Source organism: Heteronotia binoei, chromosome 5 (assembly GCF_032191835.1).
Source record: "Heteronotia binoei isolate CCM8104 ecotype False Entrance Well chromosome 5, APGP_CSIRO_Hbin_v1, whole genome shotgun sequence".
Lineage (NCBI taxonomy): Eukaryota > Metazoa > Chordata > Lepidosauria > Squamata > Gekkonidae > Heteronotia > Heteronotia binoei.
This window is the reverse complement of record NC_083227.1, coordinates 151,570,206-151,591,330: the sequence shown is the minus strand read 5'-3', so window position 1 is coordinate 151,591,330 and position 21,125 is coordinate 151,570,206. Positions and strand designations below refer to the sequence as shown.

The window sequence follows — 21,125 nt, the reverse complement described above, 5'->3', positions numbered from 1 at the left end:
GATGTTATTTAACATCTATATGCGTCCCCTCGCCCAGATTGCCCAAAGGTACGGGCTGGGTTGTCACCAGTATGCTGATGACACCCAGCTCTATCTGCTTATGGACGACCGGCCGGTCTGCGTTCCACAAAATCTGGACCGGGCGTTACAGGCTGTGGCTAGGTGGCTCAGGCTGAGGCTATATCGGGCGAAGACAGAGGTCCTTTGCTTGGGCCGCCGGGGTCCAGGACGGGAAATACCCCTACCAGTTTTTGACGGTGCGGCGCATAGGGTCAGGAGCCTGGGGGTACTACTGGAGCCTTCATTAATGATGGAGCCCCAGATAGCAGCCACTGCCAAGTCCGCATTTTTCCATCTTAGGCGGGCAAGGCAGTTGGCTCCCTTCCTGGAGCGTGGTGACCTAGCAACGGTGATCCATGCAACGGTCACCTCGAGGTTGGACTACTGCAATGCCCTCTACATGGGGCTGCCCCTGTGCCGAACCCGGAAATTGCAGCTAGTGCAGAACGCCGCTGCCCGGCTGTTATTGGGGCTCCCAAGATGGGAGCACATTCAGCCGGGGCTCCGGGCTCTGCACTGGCTGCCAATATCTCACCGAGTTCGGTACAAGGTGCTGGTCATCACCTTTAAAGCCCTATATGGCCTAGGACCTGCCTACCTGAAGGACCATCTCTCCCCACATGTGCCCCAAAGAGTACTGAGATCCGGAACTCAAAATCTCCTGGTTGTCCCCGGGCCAAAGGAAGCCCGGTTGAAAACCACAAGGGACAGGGCCTTCTCTGTAATGGCCCCGTCCTGGTGGAACCACCTGCTGGAAGAGGTAAGGGCCCTGCAGGACCTTGTTCAATTCCGCAGGGCCTGTAAGACAGTCCTCTTCCGGCTGGCCTACAACTAGCCAGCACTGAAACTGAGTGGAGATGTAAGACCGCCATATGTCTTGAATGTTTTAAATATATCTATGTGATTGTTTAGATTTTTAGTAGGTAAACTGTGAATGACTAATTTTTATCCATAATTTATATTTTTATGTTAGATTTTACATGTTGTAAGCCGCCCTGAGCCACCTAGTGGGAAGGGCGGGATATAAATCACAAATAAATAAAATAAATAAATAAAAAAGTATGTAGGAGGAGTCCTCTGTCAGAAGTTCTGGAGAGCTTTTTTTAGTTTTGTGCCACTAAACTGAAAAAAAGGGGGAGATTTTTGCCAATGCTCTAGCACAGATGCATAGTATTGCTAATTTCCTGCCTTTCCTGGCAAATTTGCATGGTTTTCTTTTTTGTGATTCTCTAATTTGATCCTGCACTCTGGTCATGATCTTGGCAGTTTTAAAAATCTGTCCTGTGCTGATTGCACTCTGTCCTCCAAATGCATCATTCCCAAACAATTCTAAAGTTTGACAGTTTCCAGAAGGTTGATGTGGCTCAGCCATTATTTCAATGTTAGGCTTTCAGAGACTGCCAAAATGATCCCCCCAAAAAACTTTGTTCACTAAAGCACTAAAGGGAAAAATGTTTTCAAAGCTTTAGGCTCCCCATTCTAGTGACACTCTCTCTCGCTCTTTACATCTCATGTCAATTTTTTCCTGTACTGACAATCCCCCTCCCTTTATTTTGTTTGCATGTATCAGTGAAATCCTTTTTTTGGGGGGGGGGGCACCATGGACACTGCCATTTGCCTCCACTCTGATCCCCTTTTCAAGTCAATACCAGCAGGGAACTAAACTTCACACAACTCCTTTCAAGCTTTCCGCCTCAATTTTTAATTTTTTTTAAAAAAATTCAGCAATCTGAGACTAACAATAGTCTCATATCACCAGACTCATGGCGCTTGTAAAATAAATGTAAAAATTAAAAATAAGGAGAAAGTGGAGCTTATACACTGATGAAGGGGGGAGGATGGTGGAAAGTGCAGAGTGGGCAGAAAGACCTCGATGTGGGCAGGAGAGTGACCTTTGAGAAGCAGCAAAAGGGCAGGGGGGGGGGGATCCAAACTAATCTGTATGCTTTTGAATTACCTTCAGCTTGAAAGCAGAACAAGGGGAAAATCAGCACAAAAGCACTCAGAAAACCCGAAGATACAACAACCAGAAAGCAAACTGAATGCTTAAGGGAAGAAAATCAATGCAGAACAACAACAAAAAAACCTGATAGACATGCAAGGCAAAAGCGAGGGAAAATACCCGTGCGCAAACAGGCTTATGTGCATCTTTTAGCAAACTCTTTTCTAGCATATGCCATGAAATTTTGCATAGTGAAGGGAGACGAGGAGGAAGAATCTGGGAGAAAAAGAGGGCCAGCGTGTCCTTTTAAAGAAACAGAACCTGCTGAGTAATGTATAAAAACAAACTTTTAAGACCAAAAGGACAGTTTGTTTAATATTACTCACAACTTAGAATAAACTTGCTTTTTAAAGGAAAACTTCAATGCCGGTCTCTTCAAAACAATCACTGTGGAGTGGAGAAAGCAGCCGTCTGCAGGGCCTTGGAGCTACGCCCTACCAGCAGATATGGACACAAAGATAAGAGCCCATAAGAGCTGGAGACTTAACCCCAGATTAGCTCAAAGAGAAATCCATGCAAAGGGACAGGCCCCAGACAGGGGAGAAATGCCTTTCTCTCCCTGGTATTGTTTTCAAGCTCCCCCAATCACAGTTTCCCCAAGCCCAAGGGAACCACATTTCCTGCTCTGGGGCACTCTCCCTTTCCCGGACTGGCATCGATTTTGGGAAATGGTACAGTGTAAATAGCTTATGAATAAAACCCACAGCTTAAAAAAAAAAAAAGGAGCTTCAAAGGCCCTCGGGGAAGCTGCAGCCAACAGGCAGGACAGGGATTTATATCAACAAACAAAACCGGACTAGCGCAACTAGATGAAGGCCTAGCCATCTGCATCATCAAAAGCACACTCTGAAGAGCTCCCATTGGCGGAGAGAAAGGCTTACAGGACAGTATAATGATTCTCCAGCAGAAAGTAGGTGAAGCTAAGGCAGATTGAGCATTTCCAACACCTATGTCCGCATAAACTATTGGATCTGTGACATGCTCTTTATATGCAGAGCTAAAAATCAGATTGCTGTGATGGAGCTAAGGTCTAGGGGAGCTTAAGTCTACAGGCAGTCCATCGTTCTAAGCAAAATGCCCTCCCTCCAAATCAGATCCCTGTTGTCCTTGCTATTAACAACAACAAAAATCTGGTTTCTCTTCTGTACCCCACTTTCATCCTTGCTAAGCAAATCACCTCTAAGCTCTGGGACAGCTAGGACTGGAACAAAATAAATGCCAACAATTGGCTAACTCAGCATTCTGGGCCTCTGATTTTTACAGCGACCCACCAGCACAATACGTTGCTACCCCCAGCCTTCATAGTCAAGAAAAAGCCTCATTTGGGGTGGGAACTCTCAGAGGCGGAGCTTCGGAACTTCTAAATTTCATTGTACTCTCTCTTTCTTATCCCGCCCCCATGCTCTCTCTAAGCTGTGAAGTCTTGTGAGCAAAAATTATACTTTGTGAGCTGCTGGCATCAAAGTTGTGAGCTACTGCATAAATTAGTTTGTTCTGGGGCCATTTTCCCTGCGCTAAGACAAAAATGTATGAGCCAGAGGCTAAAAACTATGAGCTAGCTCACACTAACTGAGCTTAGAGGAAACACTGCCCCTCCCAAATACTTGCTTCTGGGCTCCATTGTTCAAACTCCATGTGAGAATTTTGCCGAACTCCAAGATTTGACAAACTTTCTTTCCGCCCCCCCCCCCACACACACAAAATGGGAAAATAACCAAAACGTATCAAGCAGACAAGTGGAAATCTTCATCATGCCACTGTGGCCACATAGGAGAAAGTAATTTAAAAAGTATGATGGGAGTAAGGTTTTATTACGACAACTATAATTCAAGAAGCATTTTAAGATAGATTCTGAGCTGATATAATTTAGGACACCTTCCAATGATGTCAGGGGGTGTGTGGTATATGCAAATGAGTTGTGCTCCAGCACCTCTTTTTCTACGAAATGACCCCTGGTAAAGAAGTTATGTAGACATTGGATTGCTTGACCCTGTTACAAATTCAAAAGCTACAGACAAGGTCTGTCAAATCACACATTGACTCACCCTCATAGGGCAAACTGAAACCATGCTGATAGCTCCCAAGAGAGGGAAAGTCTCCAAAGTGACATTTCTTTCCACTACAGGAACTGCAAGAACTTGGATGTAATACCCGGAAATCCTGCTTCGGCTGTTTCCCCAGAGCACTCAGATGAAGAGCTCCACCCAATTCATTCAGATAACCAGTGCGGGGTATCTTTTTCTTAAAATACTGTTGCCAGGTTGGCAATCCCAGTGCAAATGCAAACATGGAACTGAACAAGTACCAGCCATTTCTACCAAACCTATCCTGTGGCTCACTGGTATCATCGGATCCAGATTGTCACCTTCATATTTGGGGACTCTGTAAAATGCAGGAAGCAAATAGCAGGTCTATTTCAGTCCAAATCTTTCCAGCTCTAAAGCAAAAGCAAGGCGAGAAGTTTGACGGACCAATCGTATTGCATGTTTACTCAGAAGCAAATCACACCTGCTCACAGGTAAGCTTGCTTAAGATCACAGGCTGAGTGTAGGCAACAGTTCTGTTAATTACACTGCTATATGTAGTGTCTAACCAAACAGCAAACTGACAAGAAAGTGTTTAGAATAAAATTTCAAAAGGAAGATGAAATTCAGGGAATGTGAGGAGGCTTCAAAGGTTACAAAAAACAGACCGCTTTGTGGCAACTCTAGGCAGGAGGAGGAGAGATAGTGGAAACATATCTGGTTAAAATGGTTAGCTGCAGCCAAGTTCTTTTTTCTGTTGCCACAACACATGGACACACTCCAGTGTGCAGGACTATGCATATTTTGCATTAGACCTGGCAAACTAGCAATTCTGAGGAACACAGACCTTGCGATCTTGCCTAAGTTTTAACTTAAGCCAAGGAAACTTCTAGTCCATAGGGTTTTGAAGGTAAGTTTGAAAGCACGTGGTTAGCGTCATCAGATGAGATCTCTAAAGGCAGAGAGAAGCTCCGCAGGATGCTTGTTGGTCATGAAGAAGGGCATTAGTGTCCTGTGTCACTCACTGGCCTTTCTCATCATCATCAGAACCTCTGCAATATATGCAAATATGTGCAATATGTGCAAATTGAAATAACTTAAGGTCACAAAATCCAAGTTTGTTGGTACACAGCCCTGTGCCATGCCCCTTGGAAGAAGACATCCCACTTATTTGAACATATGAAGCTGCCTTATACTGAATCAGACCGTCGGTCCATCAAAGTCAGCATTGTCTACTCAGACTGGCAGCGGCTCTCCAGGGTCTCAAGCTGAGGTTTTTCACACCTATTTGCCTGGACCCTTTTTTGGAGATGTCGGGGATTGAACCTGGGACCTTCTGCTTCCCAAGCAGATGCTCTACCACTGAGCCACTGTCCCTCCTACATATGAAGCTGCCTTATACTGAATCAGACCGTCAGTCCATCAAAGTCAGCATTGTCTACTCAGATTGGCAGTGGCTCTCCAGGGTCTCAAGCTGAGGTTTTTCACACATATTTGCCTGGACCCTTTTTTGGAGATGTCAGGGATTGAACCTGGGACCTTCTGCTTCCCAAGCAGATGCTCTACCACTGAGCCACCATCCCTCCTACATATAAATGAATATAAATAAAAATATGAATATAAATAAAAATATGAAGCTGCCTTCTACTGAAGCAGACCCTCGGTCCATCAAAGTCAGTATTGTCTACTCAGACTGGCAGCGGCTCTCCAGGGTCTCAAGCTGAGGTTTTTCACGCCTATTTGCCCGGACCCTTTTTAGTTGGAGATGCCGGGGATTTGTGTCATGCTTCCCAGCCAAACTATGCCCCTTCCCAAGTGATTTACAATCCAATAATAGATTTAGAAGGTAAGAGTTACACAGTGACAGAAAACTCTTTATTTTTGGTAAAGCTGACCACTGTAATAACTCCTCTGAATTTTAAAATGTGGTTTACACCCTGACCTTGAAAAATGTGTGGTGGAGTTGCAGCACACTCATGGCAACCCCATCCTGAAAACAAATGAAAAGCAACACCATCAGCCATAAATACCACACTCTGTTTTAAAGCCTCAGAAGATAATAACGGGCAGACCAGTCGGATAAAAGCATGGCCTTCAGAGAAACAGGAAAGAACACACAGGCTTCCTAGGGGAGCTAGCCAGTGTACATCAGGGGCTACGGTGCAGGACTAAAACTAAGGCACTCAGTCATGAAGGCTTGATGAAGGATCCATGAAGGATCTCCAGTGGCTGGAGATCTCCTGGGATTACAACTGATCTCCAGGTGGCAGGTTAATTTCCCTGGAGACAATGGCTGCTTTGGAAAGAGGACTCTATGGCATTATGCCCCACTGAAGTCCCTCGCCTCTTTAAACCCTGCCCTCTCCACACCCAAACCCCAAAATCTTCCAACCTAGGCAGCCCTGAGCAAACAGGGGAGAAGAAAAGAAAATGTATACCATACAGAGCTCTACAGAGGAAGAGCAGGAGAGTCAATAGAACTGGTATAACAATTAGGCCAAGTAGGCACCAGCCTATGGGCCCCCATGCTTTTAGGGGCCCCGGGCTGGCTTTCTCCCCGGGGTTTTCCCTCTACTTGCAGCCCCTGCAGCGGCAGCAGCCAGCCACTGAGCTGCTCTTTGCCTGACTCGCCTGGTGCAGCTGCTGCTGGTGTTGTCGCCAAGTTTGACTCTCCCCCCGTAGTTTAGTGAAAGGGGCTTTTAAGAAGGTGCCTGCAGGCTTCAGCAGGGGCTGTGGGCGGTGGGGTGGGCACTCAAACACTGAAATAATTTGCCACGGGCCCCTGAGATTTCGACTGCCTAAGGGCCTCCACGGGGTTGAATCTGGCACCGCCAGGCAAGCCCAATCTCATCAGATCTCAGAAGTTAAGCCCGGCCAACTCCGGCAAGTGCTTGGATGGGAAACCTCCTTGAATACCTGTAGTCAGGAAGACAGTGGCTGGCTTCTCTGAATATCCTCCAGGCCCCCAGTAGGGGGCAGTCACCAGAAGTTGCCATGACTTCCAGGTGCAGTCGCGCACACACACACAGGAAAAGGAAAGGTCCCCCGTGCAAGCACCAGTTGTTTCCTACTCTGGGGGTGACGTTGCTTCCACAACGTTTTACGGCAGACTTTTTACGGGGTGGTTTGCTATGGCCTTCCCCAGTCTTCCCCCCCCCCCCCCAGCAAGCTGGGTACTCATTTGACCGACCTCAGAAGGACGGAAGGCTGAGTCAACCTTGGGCCGGCTACCTGAATCCAGCTTCCGCCGGAATCGAACTCAGGTCATGAGCAGAGAGTTCAGGCCACAGTACTGCTGCTTTACCACTCTGGGCCACGGGGCCGCTTCTACACACACACACAAGCCCACCCCAAAATTGCAACAGGTAGTTTGAAAGGGTAACCATCAACCATCTGCTACATCGTGGATAACGTAGTTCAGCTGGTGGGGGAAGAGAAAGAACCGCTCCAAAGTCAAGCATCCACAAATACACTTGCCACAGTCAGCACAGCAACCAGCCTGCCTTCCTCTCTGGAGCGCATCATAAAGACAGAGGTATCCAGAACTGTCAGAGGTCAACCACAAAGCAGAGGTGGGAATGGGATCTTATCAGAGACCTTCTTTTCCCCCTGCATCCTTAGTGCATGCAGGAAAAATAAAGGCATGCTCCGCATCACTGCAAATGATAACCAATGTGGACCACTATTTGGCCTTTCCAAATATGGAAATGGAAATATGGGATGGTGGCTCAGTGGTAGAGCATCTGCTTGGGAAGCAGAAGGTCCCAGGTTCAATCCCTGGCATCTCCAACTAAAAAAGTCCAGGCAAAGAGGTGTGAAAAACCTCAGCTTGAGACCCTGGAGGGACACAGGGAGGGACGGTGGCTCAGTGGTAGAGCATCTGCTTGGGAAGCAGAAGGTCCCAGGTTCAATCCCTGGCATCTCCAAAAAAAGGGTCCAGGCAAAGAGGTGTGAAAAACCTCAGCTTGAGACCCTGGAGGGACACAGGGAGGGACGGTGGCTCAGTGGTAGAGCATCTGCTTGGGAAGCAGAAGGTCCCAGGTTCAATCCCTGGCATCTCCAAAAAAAGGGTCCAGGCAAAGAGGTGTGAAAAACCTCAGCTTGAGACCCTGGAGAGCCGCTGCCAGTCTGAGAAGACAATACTGACTTTGATAGACCAAGGGTCTGATTCAGTATAAGGCAGTTTCATATGTTCATATGTACAGTAATAACAACCTTGTAGGTGACAACTATTATTACTCTTAAAGGTGTCTTAGAAGCTGCCTAGTGCAAAATGCAACAGTCCCTTTCTTGACTGGGGTTAGCCAGCAGGAAGATATTTTACCAGTTTTGACATCCCTCCCCTGGCTGCCGGTTTCCAAATCCAATGGTTTTAGCACTTGCCATTCACAGGATTAGGCTGTAAAGGGCCATCTCTCCTTGCATGTTCCAATGAGGCTGTTCAGCTCCTCCCTGCAGGAAATCCCCTCTGTTGCCAAGGTTCACTCGGCGACCTACAAACCGGAGCCTTCTCAGTTCCTGCTCCCCTTTTGGGAAGAGTTTCTGGGCAAAGTTTTAAAAACTCTCACCTTGCTTTGTGCTGATGTGTGTGTGGTGTTGGACACCTGGCTGGATCTCTCTCTATATGCAGTATCTTGTTTGTAGGAGCTGATTAAAAGTTAATTAACAATCCAGTACGTTTCTTCTACATTCACCACATCAACTTGCTTCTATACGTCCCGCAACAGGATTCCCATTATTGCTCAAAGAAATAATTTGAATTTGTTTCCAATAGTTACTTGACGCAATCGTTTCTGAAACCAGCACTTTCCACTACCCTGACCTATTATTGGAACTCCACAGCCTGCTTCCTCTTTGCTCCATATAACCAGCTGCAAAGTGTCCCTTAGAGACAGCAAGTCCCACACAGTCCCTTTGTCATAGCAACTTGGAAAATGGATGTGGGCTGCACTAGGATTACATCTCGGCGATGCTGTGTCATATGTCATGCGATCTGTTACATATAGCACAGAAGCCTCTATGGCGATGACAGCTGTATAGCAAGTAACTGGAGACATTGCACTGTATTGCCATATGGTGCTGAGGAAGGGGGAAAGGAGCACTGGAATCCATAAGGTCCTCCCTAGTGGATACTTCCCTGCTCATTTGAGAACAGGACAAGGATATTTTTTTAGCCCATCCCATCCCTTCCACTTCCACCCATTGCCAAGCACTGCTGGAGAATCAGGTGTGGTATCAGGGTCACAGCTTGTGACTGCACTAACTATTAATACAGCCCTTCCTTTGCTGGAGAAAGAGGTTTGTAGGTCCTAACGAGCACAACACCAGAAACTGGTGTGCAGATCTGTGAATAACATTACAGGATTCTTCTCTGAATGGACACTGAGTGCTTGAGAGGTGCTGTGACTGAATTTTCTATCCTGTAGGCCTACGGTCACGACAGCATTGCTGTGTTCTCATTTGTGCTTAGCTCGGTTACTGGAGATGAGACATAGAGGATAAGCAGATTTCTAGTAGTAGCAGCAGCAGCACTAGGGTTGCCAATCCCCAGGTGGGGGCAGGGGATCCCCTGGTTTGGAGGCCCTCCCCCCACTTCAGGGTCATCAGAAAGCTGGGGGAGGGGAGGGAAATATCTGCTGGGAACTTTATTATTCCCTATGGAGATGTACTCCCATAGGAAATAATGGAGAATGGATCCGCGAGTATCCGGGGCTCTGGGGGGGGCTGTTTTTTTAAAGTAGAGGCCCCAAATTTGCAGCGTATCATCTGGTGCCTCTCCTCAAAATACCCTCCAAGTTTCAAAAAGATTGGACCAGGGGGTCCAATTCTATGTGCCACAAAAGAAGGTGCCCCTATCCTTATTTCCTATGGAAGGAAGGCATTTAAACGGTGTTCAGTCCCTTGAAATGTGATGGCCAGAACTCCCTTTGCAGTTCAATGATGCTTGTCACAACCTTGCTCCTGGCTCCACCCCCAATGTCTCCTGGCTCCACCCCCAAAGTCCCCAGATATTTCTTGAATTGGACTTGGCAACCCTAAACAGCACTTTAACAAAGTATAATCAGGATAGCTCCTTGACCCTGATGCTCATGAAGCAGACAGACTACATAAAGATATCATAATGCCATCTGTAAAGGACTGAGTCTCTGGCTTTTTTATTCATTATTTATTTATCTGGTTCACTTACATTCCGCCCTTTCCCAGACGGGCTAAGGGCGGATCACACTCAGATAAAAACCAGTCACGTATAATAAAACCAATAAATACAACTTAAAGCAACAACATTACATCAACATTCAATAACAGAGGCAGGTGGCACATAGTGCAACTTTAGGTGTAATCATTCAGCAGCCCAAATATAAAGATTCAGATGATAGATCACTGTGGGGAGGGGGCAGTCGATGGCATAGGCAACAGAGATTACAGGTTTGGAACACTTTCCGTATGAAGAAAGGTTAAAACGCTTGGGGCTCTTTAGCTTGGAGAAACCTCGACTGCGGGGTGATATGATAGAGGTTTACAAGATTATGCATGGGATGGAGAAGGTAGAGAAAGAAGTACTTTTCTCCCTTTCTCACAATACAAGAACTCGTGGGCATTCGATGAAATTGCTGAGCAGTCGGGTTAGAACGGATAAAAGGAGGTACTTCTTCACCCAAAGGGTGATTAACATGTGGAATTCACCACAGGAGGTGGTGGCGGCTACAAGCATAGACAGCTTCAAGAGGGGGTGAGATAAAAATATGGAGCAGAGGTCCATCAGTGGCTATTAGCCACAATGTGTATATATGTGTCTGTGTGTGTGTATATGTATATATATATATATATATATATATATATATATATATATATATATATATATATATATATATATATATATAATTTTTTTGGCCACTGTGTGACACAGAGTGTTGGACTGGATGGGCCACTGGCCTGATCCAACAGGGCTTCTCTTATGTTCTTATGTGACACGGAGTGTTGGACTGGATGGGCCACTGGCCTGATCCAACATGGCTTCTCTTATGTTCTTAGAGTAGAGGACGCCCGCCTGCCTCAGCTAAACATCTGGCAGAACAGCTCCGTCTTGCAGGCCCTGTGGAAGGGTAACAAATCTGGCAGGGCCCGCACCTCCACCGGGAGCGGATTCCACCAGGTTGGGGCCAGGGAGGATTTGCACCAGCCCTAAGGCCCTTCTGCTTCATTAATATGAACAATGGTACTGATGCAAACAAACTTATGCAATCAAGCCCCAAGCCATTAAAGCGAAGAGCACAGCGTTTCAGGGCTAAAAGACCCAGAAATGTACATATTATTGGCACCCTGTCACTCAGCACCATCTCTTTTGGGCTTTATGCAGGCGCTTCTCTTATACATGAGCAAATCCCATTCAATATTCATGCTTGCTTGCCGGCAATGTACTATTACGCCCACTCATTAGTCTTCAACTTTATTTGTATCAATCAGAAGCTAAACAAGAAAGTCTGCCTTTATGGGACAGTCCACCACAGTATATATTCATCAAAGATTTCAGGTTTTCATGGCTGGCAACATCATTAGGGTTTGTAGAATCTTTCGGGCTCAAGTGCCGTGTTCTACTGGAGAAAGTTTTTCTTCCAGACGTTTCGTTCTCAGCTGCGGAGATATCCTCAGTGGCGTTGCAGCCGGAGCAGGCGCTCTGACCTTCTTGGCTGCTGTGCATTGAGTGGGGCCAGGGCTGCTGGAGAGCTGCTATTTCTAGGCTGGAGGGGGTGTGATGAAAGGGCAATTGGTTTGTGGATGTGCCCATTGTTTGGTGGGGCTTCCTGGAAGGGTAGTGATAAGGAAACTGGCTGTTGAATGTGACCATTGTTCTGTGTTAATTGCTGGGAGGGTTGGAAGGGGTGTGAAGATAAGGAAGATGGTTGTTGACTGTGCTGATTGTTCTGTGGAATGTGCTGGTTATTCTGAGACTTTCCCTTTCATCACACCCCCTCCAGTCTAGAAATAGCAGCTCTCCAGCAGCCCTGGCCCCACTCAATGCACAGCAGCCAAGAAGGTCAGAGCGCCTGCTCCGGCTGCAACGCCACTAAGGATGTTCTCCGCAGCTGAGAACGAAACGTCTGGAAGGAAAACTTTCTCCAGTAGAACATGGCACTTGAGCCCGAAAGATTCTACAAACCCTAAGTATATATTCACTTTGGAAACTGTAATTTCCAAAGTAAAACAAATACACATTTCCTAATATGTAGTACAGTACGCTAGAGGACAAGTAACCTCTCAACAGCAATATGGGAAAAGAAGATACCCAGCCTTAGCTTCATTTTCTGACTTCACTCCAGTTGACTGTAACAGAGATTAAACAAGCCACTGGAAGTTTGGGTCTTGCCTCTTTGGCAATGGGAAACACCTCCGTATTCTCCAAAAGCAATACTCTAGCTGCTCCTAATCCCTCACCCAGATATATAAAAAATGACTTCAGAGCCTGATGATCAGCATCTACACTTACTGCCTCGTTTTAGTTGTTTCTGATAAAGATGGGTAGCCATGTTGGTCTGTAGCAGAAAAGCAAGAGTCCAGTAGCGCTTTCAAGACTAACAAAACGAGTTTGTGGCAGGGTTTTGTGAGTCACTTCTTCAGAATTGCTTCCCTGGAGATGCTAGTGTCCAAGTGGGACCTGGGGATCCCCTGGAATTACAATAATCTCTAGACTACGGAGATCAGTTTCTCTTGAGAAAGTGGATACTTTGGAGGGTGGACTCCATGGCATTGTACCCTACTGAAGGAGAGCCAGTTTGGCGTAGTGGTTAAATGTGCAGACTCTTATCTGAGAGAACCGGGTTTGATTCCCCACTCCTCCACTTGCACCTGCTGGCATGGCCTTGGGTCAGCCATAGCTCTGGCAGAGGTTGTCCTTGAAAGGGCAGCTGCTGGGAGAGCCCTCTCCAGCCCCACCCACCTCACAGGGTGTCTGTTGTGGGGGAGGAAGGGAAAGGAGATTGTGAGCCGCTCTGAACCTCTTCAGAGTGGAGGGCGGGATATAAATCCAATATCTTCATCTACCTCACAGGGTGTCTGTTGTGGGGGGGGGGGGAAGGTAAAGGAGATTGTGAGCCGCTCTGAGACTCTTCGGAGTGGAGGGCGGGATATAAATCCAGTATCTTCATCTACCTCACAGGGTGTCTGTTGTGGGGGAGGAAGGTAAAGGAGATTGTGAGCCGCTCTGAGACTCTTCGGAGTGGAGGGCGGGATATAAATCCAGTATCTTCTTCATCTTCTTCTGAAATCCCCATCCTCCCCAGGCCGCATCCCCAAATTTCCAGGAATTTCTCAACATGAATCTGGCTACCCTAGCTTCACCCAGTGGACGCAAAGAAAAGTTGTATTCACTTATATGGGTACAGCATAGTTCAGAATAATTTACACTATGCCGTCCTGCACAGTCTGTTGTACAGTCCAGACATCACTGGAAGAGAGAAGGGGGAAGAGGACACAGGAAACCTACCATAAAGATTATATAGGTCAGATACACAGAATATGGATATAACATTAGAATCATTGCAGATGATGTTGAACAGCAATGCTTTGGATTTTGGCTTTTTGTCGAAATGTCATATTGGAATTAAAAGGAAAATGAAGAGCTTAAAGAGTATCAAGAAATAAAAAAAAAACCCTGTGTGAGTTGTCTAAAGCACAATTCAGCCAAAAGGACAGAAGGAAGCGAACAGATTGATGAATCCAGTATCTGTTTGAACACTCACCTTTTCCCACAGTACTCATACTAGCACCTTGATGCACATCTCCAAGCCCCCCCCCGGAGTTGGCAAACATAGATCTAAGGGACCCTTTAGTTTTTTGGAGGGCATCAGAACGTGGTGCTTATTCCCTCTCTATTGCAGTGGTACAGTTTGCAGGAGAAAGAATTGTAGCAATGTGGGGGAGATTCTTTTGCTGTTCTCAGTAACAGCTGGGGGTGATTGGATTCCCCCTTCCCTCCCTCTTTCACAACACACCCTTCAATTTGGCAGCATTTTAGAAGAGGGTGGAATTCCCACAGTGGAGTTTAGGCAGCAGATCAAGAATGATTCAGGATTCCTCCCACCCAGTGCAATGTCACCCTTCTTCTGTGGCAAGACATGGCCACGTCTATGCCGGGAGGCCACATATAGTGATCGCAACAAGAGAAGTAATTAAAGGGTTCCAAGCGCTCTTGAATAAAACGCACACACAAAACTGTGCATATAGTAAAGGAAGCCTGTATGTATCATTCTTCTTTTTAGATGATGATGATGATATTGGATTTATAACCCGCCCTCCACTCCAAAGAGTCTCAGAGCGGCGTACAATCTCCTGCACCTTCCTCCCCCACAACAGACACTCTGTGAGGTGGGTGGGGCTGGAGAGGGCTCTCACAGCAGCTGCCCTTTCAAGGACAACCTCTGCCAGAGCTATGGCTGACCCAAGGCCATGCTAGCAGCTGCAAGTGGAGGAGTGGGGAATCAAACCTGGTTCTCCCAGATAAGTGTCCGTGCACTTAACCACTACACAAGACTGGCTCTTAGTAGACAAACATTCTGTGAGGTGGGTGGGGGTGGAGAGGGCTCTCCCAGCAGCTGCCCTTTCAAGGACAACATCTGCCTGGGCTATGGCTGACCCAAGGCCATTCCAGCAGGTGCAAGTGGAGGAGTGGGGAATCAAACCCGGTTCTCCCAGATAAGAGTCTGCACACTTAACCACTACACCAAACTGGCTTTTTAAAATCAATGCTAAGGACTTGACAGGCAGCCGAACATGGTTGGAAGACACATGATGCAGCAACCTTGTTGAAGGTAACCACATCTGGTTCTGGTCAATGCCTAGATGCAAGGCCCCCCACAATGGAAGAAAAGGCGGGAGCTAGTTCAGGGGTCCCCAATGCGGTGCCCGTGGGTGTCCAATGGTGCCAATACCTTTCCCAGGGCCTCCATGAGATTTGAGAAGTGGGCAGGGTTCTTGCGCAGCAGGGCTTCTGACTGGAGATCTGATTCTTCACTGTCTAGTCGAAAGTAATTGTGTATATGCATGAAAATGCTTTTAAACAATAAGTTCATTAAAAAAAAATCCTGTTAAACAAATCTCCATCTGGAAATGTGGAAGAGTAACTATAACAGTGACATATAACCTTATTCTTTGACGTTTTGTGGTGGGCCTGCCACCCTCTGCCAGAATTCCAAAGGTGCCTACAGGCTCAAAAAGTTTGGAGACCTCTGATCTTGATTAAAAGTGGGGGGGGGAAACCAGTGACCGGACGGAATTATACTTATGCTTGAAACTTGTTCATCGCTTCGCCTACATGCACAAAATGAATGGCCCTATGTGTGTGAACCCGTGGAAATCAGTACCTGTTGTACACTTTTGCAGTTAGATATGAGGCCTCTCCCACATATCAGCTGTGCATCAACGGCAATGACATGCTACTGAGTACAGGATTTAGCAGCGTCAAGGATGACCACAGAACTGAGTCACCAAAGCTATTTAGAATCTGTGGACTTTGTGTACTTCTGGTGTTAACTTATGGTTAACAAGTGGCAAGTGGTTTTTTGGGGCGGCACAACCCTGAACTATTCAAGCCCCCTCCCCAGTTAACTGATATTTATATAGGAACAAGAGGATATGTGCTGAAGCAAAAGAGAGAGAGAAGGGGATTCTAAGCAGAATCAAACTGTGCTGCTAGAAAAACTGGCAGTTAGATATCCAGCTCAGGATGCTTGAAAGATAGCAAAGTTTAGTCAACTCAATGGATGAAATTCAAGTATAATTCTTGCCTATATTTCAAAGCTTAGTTCATTCTGTCAGACTGACTTACATCTACAGAAATTTAGATGCAGCTAGACACAAAGAGGCATGTTTCATTGGGGGGGAGCTTCAATTCAGGGAGATCACATTTGCTTCAAGCTTGAATGCTGAATACCACCTTTTGTGGGTTTGTAAGAAACAGAATAAGAAATGTTTTGTTTTGTTTTAACTCCTGCATATTTCTGCATCGTTGTCAGACAGGATGGAATGACATAGTCAGAGAGAAGACTTATAATGGATGTTAAGTGGTTTGAATTTTCACGTCCGATTAGTTGCCTTGACTCTAAAGCCCCAGGGGCTAAGACCAGCTGAGTAGGCAATATGGAGCAAGGATGGCCACATTACAGTTAATGTAACACAAGTCAAGCATATTTCTAGTTCTGCAGCCACTGTTAATTGGTAATCTGAGGTAGTGCATGTGCATTTATGAGACAGATTCAGAAAGTACACAGGGAATAATATAATTGCAGGGAAGTAGCATGATTTCCTTCCTACTCCCTCTGAAGGTCAAACCCTGTAGTTGGGAGTATAGTTGCTCTTTCCATTTGCTAATAGACCTTTCAAAGAGGAAAAAGAGACATCCCGGAAGGGCAACAGCATTTCATATTAACCCAGAGCAGTCCATGTTCTAATAGCATTTTCTTATAAATTTTTCCAAATGTGCTAGTGTTTAGGGTTACCACAGAAAACCCCCTAAATAGCACATTTCCAAGTACAGGATTTTTTTTATTATTATTGCATTTGAACATGATTGCTTGTCCAGAATATGTTGCCTGTTGCCTACCATTCTAGGTGCTGGCCCACAATTTCCTATTCTGACTTTTCTGTGCTGTCAAACTTGTTGCTTTCCCTTCATTTCCAATTGTCCATTTAAGTACACAACAAACAGGTTTGGGATTTAAGAAGAGGAAAGGTCAACAGACTTCAATCCAACACTGCTGATGGAGTCGTAGCAGTTCTCTTATTGCACACCTGGATCTACCATCGGTTCGTGTCACTTTTAACCACCTGCGCCAGACAAAACAACATAGGTAATTGAGTACGGCAGCATCCCATTCCTCTGTTTCCAACTCAACAGAGGACCTCAGTGATGTTGCCACCCACCAAAATACAAAGGACATATCTGATGACACTTGCAAATGAAATCCCCGAGTCTCAGCCTACTTTTTTTCAAAGAGTTTATGATAAAACCATATAGAGCTCTTCTCCAACATCTAGTTCTGACATTTCCATGTGTGAGAGGAATAGTCAATGCAAATACGTGAGATGTCTGCTATCCTCAAATTAGTAGTTGAAAGTGCATTTCCAGTCTCTCTCTCTCTCTCTCGGCTTGACTTCGCGAACGAAGATTTAAGAAAGGTGCAGTAGTCGTGTCTGCTGCAGGCTCGCTGGTGGCTGACAAGACCAATGCGGGACAGGCAGGTCCGGCCACAGTGGCTGCAGGGAAAAAGTCTGATTTGGGGTTGGTGCCGTAGCAGTACGATTCTTCCTCAATCTCCTTTTGTCCTCAAGACCAGCTATGCGTGCGTTCTCAAAGGAAGAGACAGCCTGGTGGATGGTGTGCCTCCATGCTTTGCGATCTGAGGCTAGGTCAGACTACTGGTGATGGCTGATGCGACAGGTGCCAAGGGATTTCTTCAAGGAGTCCTTGTACCTCTTCTTTGGTGCCCCTCTATTTCGATGGCCGGTGGAAAGTTCGCCATACAGGGCAATCTTGGGAAGGCGGTGGTTTTCCATCCTGGAGATATGCCCTGCCAGGGCAGCTGCGTCTTCAACAACAATGCCTCGATGCTTGTAACCTCCGCCCGCTTGAGGACTTCAGTGTTGGTCACCAAAGTCACTCCAGCATTTCCAGTAATAAAACTTACATAAGCTTACACCCGAGGACTGGTTCATGGTATTTCAGAAGTGGCTTTCAATGTTCAACAAGTGTTCCAGTGAGGAAACCAATGAACAAAATACCCAAGAAATCTACTTATAGGGGTTTTCCCCTCATTTGTGCTTATGAACAGACAGCAAAAATATTCCCTTATTCAAGGCAAGTGCAAGAATGAATACCTAAAAATGTGCTTAGAGAGCACACGAAAGCTAAGTTTCTAAATAAAACTTGGTTGGTCTTAAAGGTCTCCAGACCAACACGGTTGCCCACTTGGATCTACCTAAAAGTGAGTTGAGTAGTAGGATATGGACCCTGATTATCACAGTGGTCAGCCTTTGAATGCTCACTGTCTTACAAATGGGGGGACACAGCAGAGAAAGAAAGGAGATCCCAGTATCCATTCAGGAAGCACCACCCATCCTTCCAGATGGAAGGCAAAGGAAAATTCCTTGACCTGCACAGACTCTGCAATGCAATGAGATTTTAGTACAGTTTTAATTATATAGGCTCCAAGGTTGTCACCATCACCCTTTTGTGAAGCAGAAGAGGAAAGCGAATGATCATTCTCCCTTTACCGCTCATGAATTCTGACATCAGTCAGCATTGGTACGCTGTCTTCTATCTACAGATACCTCTCCTGGTTAAAGAAGTTGGCAAATCCCACCAGAAGCCAGTAGTGCACAGTGCATAAAGGAGTTACTTATAGCCGCAAATCAAAGAAAGAAACTAAATGAGACTGCTTTAGCTGCCTAGACTGTTGCTGGAATGTATACACTGTATACAGTAGAGATATACATAGCATTTCCAGACATGAACAGTTAAGATTTCACTACACACTCACACACCAATCAATGTTCCACTTTGTTGTAGGACAGGAGGGAAGGGAGAGATTGCCACAGACAAGCTCTTGTACAAACCTCTCCAAAAAGGGGTCTAATATAACTCAGAAGGGTCTCAGAAGTTTGCCGTTTCATTGAATACTTAAATCCATGGTGTTACTCTAACTTTGGAGAGCAAGTGCATCTTTCACTACCAGAAAAAAAACCCATGCTCAAAAAGTGTTAACATTTGCAGTAAGTTTAAAAGGCTGCCACCAATAAGAAAGTTTAGCTGCAAGTAAGCACGGCAGCCTCCTCATTTGTCTCTTCTTGTGCCTCTCTTTCTGCCTTATTTCTCTGCGTAAGCATGCTCCAGCACCTAAGAGCACAACAGAATTTCACCACCACTTCTGGTGCAGTAGCCATTGCGTGTGCTGTGTTTGAGATGTCAGGGCCATGTGAAAAGGCCTTTGTACAGAAATTTGATGGCATGCAAAAAAAAAAGCCACTCCAAGAACAGTGAACTAGATGTCAATATTCACAGAACTCCTGAGCAAGCCTTTCATACACAGGTCCTGAGCCTGTTCTGGGAAGGGTGGAATACAAATAAATAATAAATAAATAACTTCTGTGCACCAACAGCTAGAACTCTGTATCTGCTGGCACTGAAAATCAGACCAGAAGCAGTGAAGAATACATCAAATGAACAAAAAGAGGAAATATTCTCAAGCAGAGGTGCTCGGCTTCATTGGCATTTTATGCAAAGTCTATGCAATCATCCTAACACATGGCAAAAAGCCAAATCCGGCAAAACTATCAATTGTTCATGAACTGGCGGTTACTATACATACGGTCTTTAAGCGTTTTCCAGAACCCACTAGTCATAGCTCTCTCCAAACAAGATCCCCACTTACTTCTAAAAAACCGTTAACACTAGGAATGCCACCCCCCCACACACATACACAATAGAGCAGACCGCCAAAGAGGCCAAATCTTGCCTGATGTTAGTTCTTACACTTCCTTCAAAATACTGTAAGAAAACACTTAAGCACAACAAATACTATGCACAATTACTTGGAAAGGAATCCCACCGACATTCCCAGTTGTATTTCTGAGTGGCAGATGTGCATGAGACTGAGAGGTATGTATTCCAGCAGGGGTACAGTTCAGAAATAGGCCTTCCCTCAAGGGCATTTGCTATGGATAGTAAACACAACACCTGCTGGAAATCATTCCTACAACGGGTCTTTGGTCATCTCGATTGGGACAACACTGGTGAAGAAATAACTAACTCAGAGAGGGAGCCAGGAAGGTTCCAAAGCCATTTGGCAAACCGCTCGTGCGTCTACCCTCCAATGACCCAGGTTACACAAAGACCCATTAAAACAATGCAATTTCCCAACCATTCTGGGCGCATATAACATCTCTCCTTATTTAAAAGGGGGCGGGAGAAAAGGGGTGGGGGGGGGAGTAGTTTATCCCACGCGCTTCTCAGTGGCTGATCTCTTAGGGTCATGTGGCCACGTTATCCATTCCTCTTCTCATCCAAATTCCATACGGCCACCCACGATTTGAGTCTGGAAAAGGATCACGTCAAAGAAACAATTCGGGGATTATTTTCCTCCAAGGGATCTATTTCCCCCCCCCCCCCTCTCCGTGTCCGAATACGCAATGGTACGTCCCCACGCGGAACGTGCGGTGAATGCGAGCGCACGTGGGCGTGGCAGAAGTCCTCCTCCTGATCCACCAAATGATCTAACGCTCAGCGCCCAGCGCCGGAAAGCGGCTAACACCCGCTCCAGCCGTGTTGGGAATGGTTCTGCGCGGTGCCCTTCCGTCGGATGCCGCAAACTCGAATCGGCGAAGGGTTCTGCTCCTAAAACGCCTAGGCTTCCAGGCGCTTCGCTGCCGCGCTTGTTTGGCCGTGGCGTACAATAGGCTGAGCGGTTTGGGGCAGGGCTCCGATAAGAGCGGCGGCGAGATCGACAGCAAGAGGGGCTCAGTCAACAGAAACACTTTTTGTTGTTGTTGTCCCCCCACTCCAAAGCGAAGTTTCAACCCACCCCACCCCACCCCGCCCCGGGCTTTCTCTGCCTTCCAAGAGCCAGGGCAAAGCGTTATGCCAGTGCGAAGCGCCACCCTACCCGTCCCGGCAACCCGCTGTGCGTAGGGCATTCCTCTAACGCGGCATCCTCAGGCACACAGCGGCAACGGATGTCAAGCCGTTGGGCCATTTGCAGCCGTCTCAATCTAGCCCCGGTGCTTTGCTTACCGCTGAGTCTCTCCATGGTCCCGGTCATGCCTGGGGGAATGAAGAAGGCGCGATGAGCAGCAGACACGGACGCTCTTCTGCGCAGCTCCCTTGCCCCGCCGCGCTCTCGGCTCGCGCCCTGCCTGACCCAGGAGATGCGCCCCGTTCCTCCGGCGCACAAACGTCAACCTTTCAACCAGCTCGTGCGGACCCTCCCTGCTGTTTCTTCCGCGCGGAGCACCGGGTCTTAGCGCCCTTCCGTCCGGACCCCTCCGCTCCA

The 21,125-nt window shown here is 46.7% G+C and overlaps 1 protein-coding gene across 1 annotated transcript in view; it reads right to left on the bottom strand.

Moving 5' to 3' along the window:
* The window catches only part of AFAP1L1 (actin filament associated protein 1 like 1), a 116,954-nt gene extending 95,829 nt beyond the window's left edge, over window positions 1–21,125 (bottom strand). The window contains exon 1 of the mRNA XM_060240593.1: window positions 20,867–21,125. Within this exon, the coding sequence (XP_060096576.1) occupies window positions 20,867–20,894 (28 nt within the window). The 5' untranslated portion in view covers window positions 20,895–21,125. The remainder of the gene's footprint in view (window positions 1–20,866) is intronic.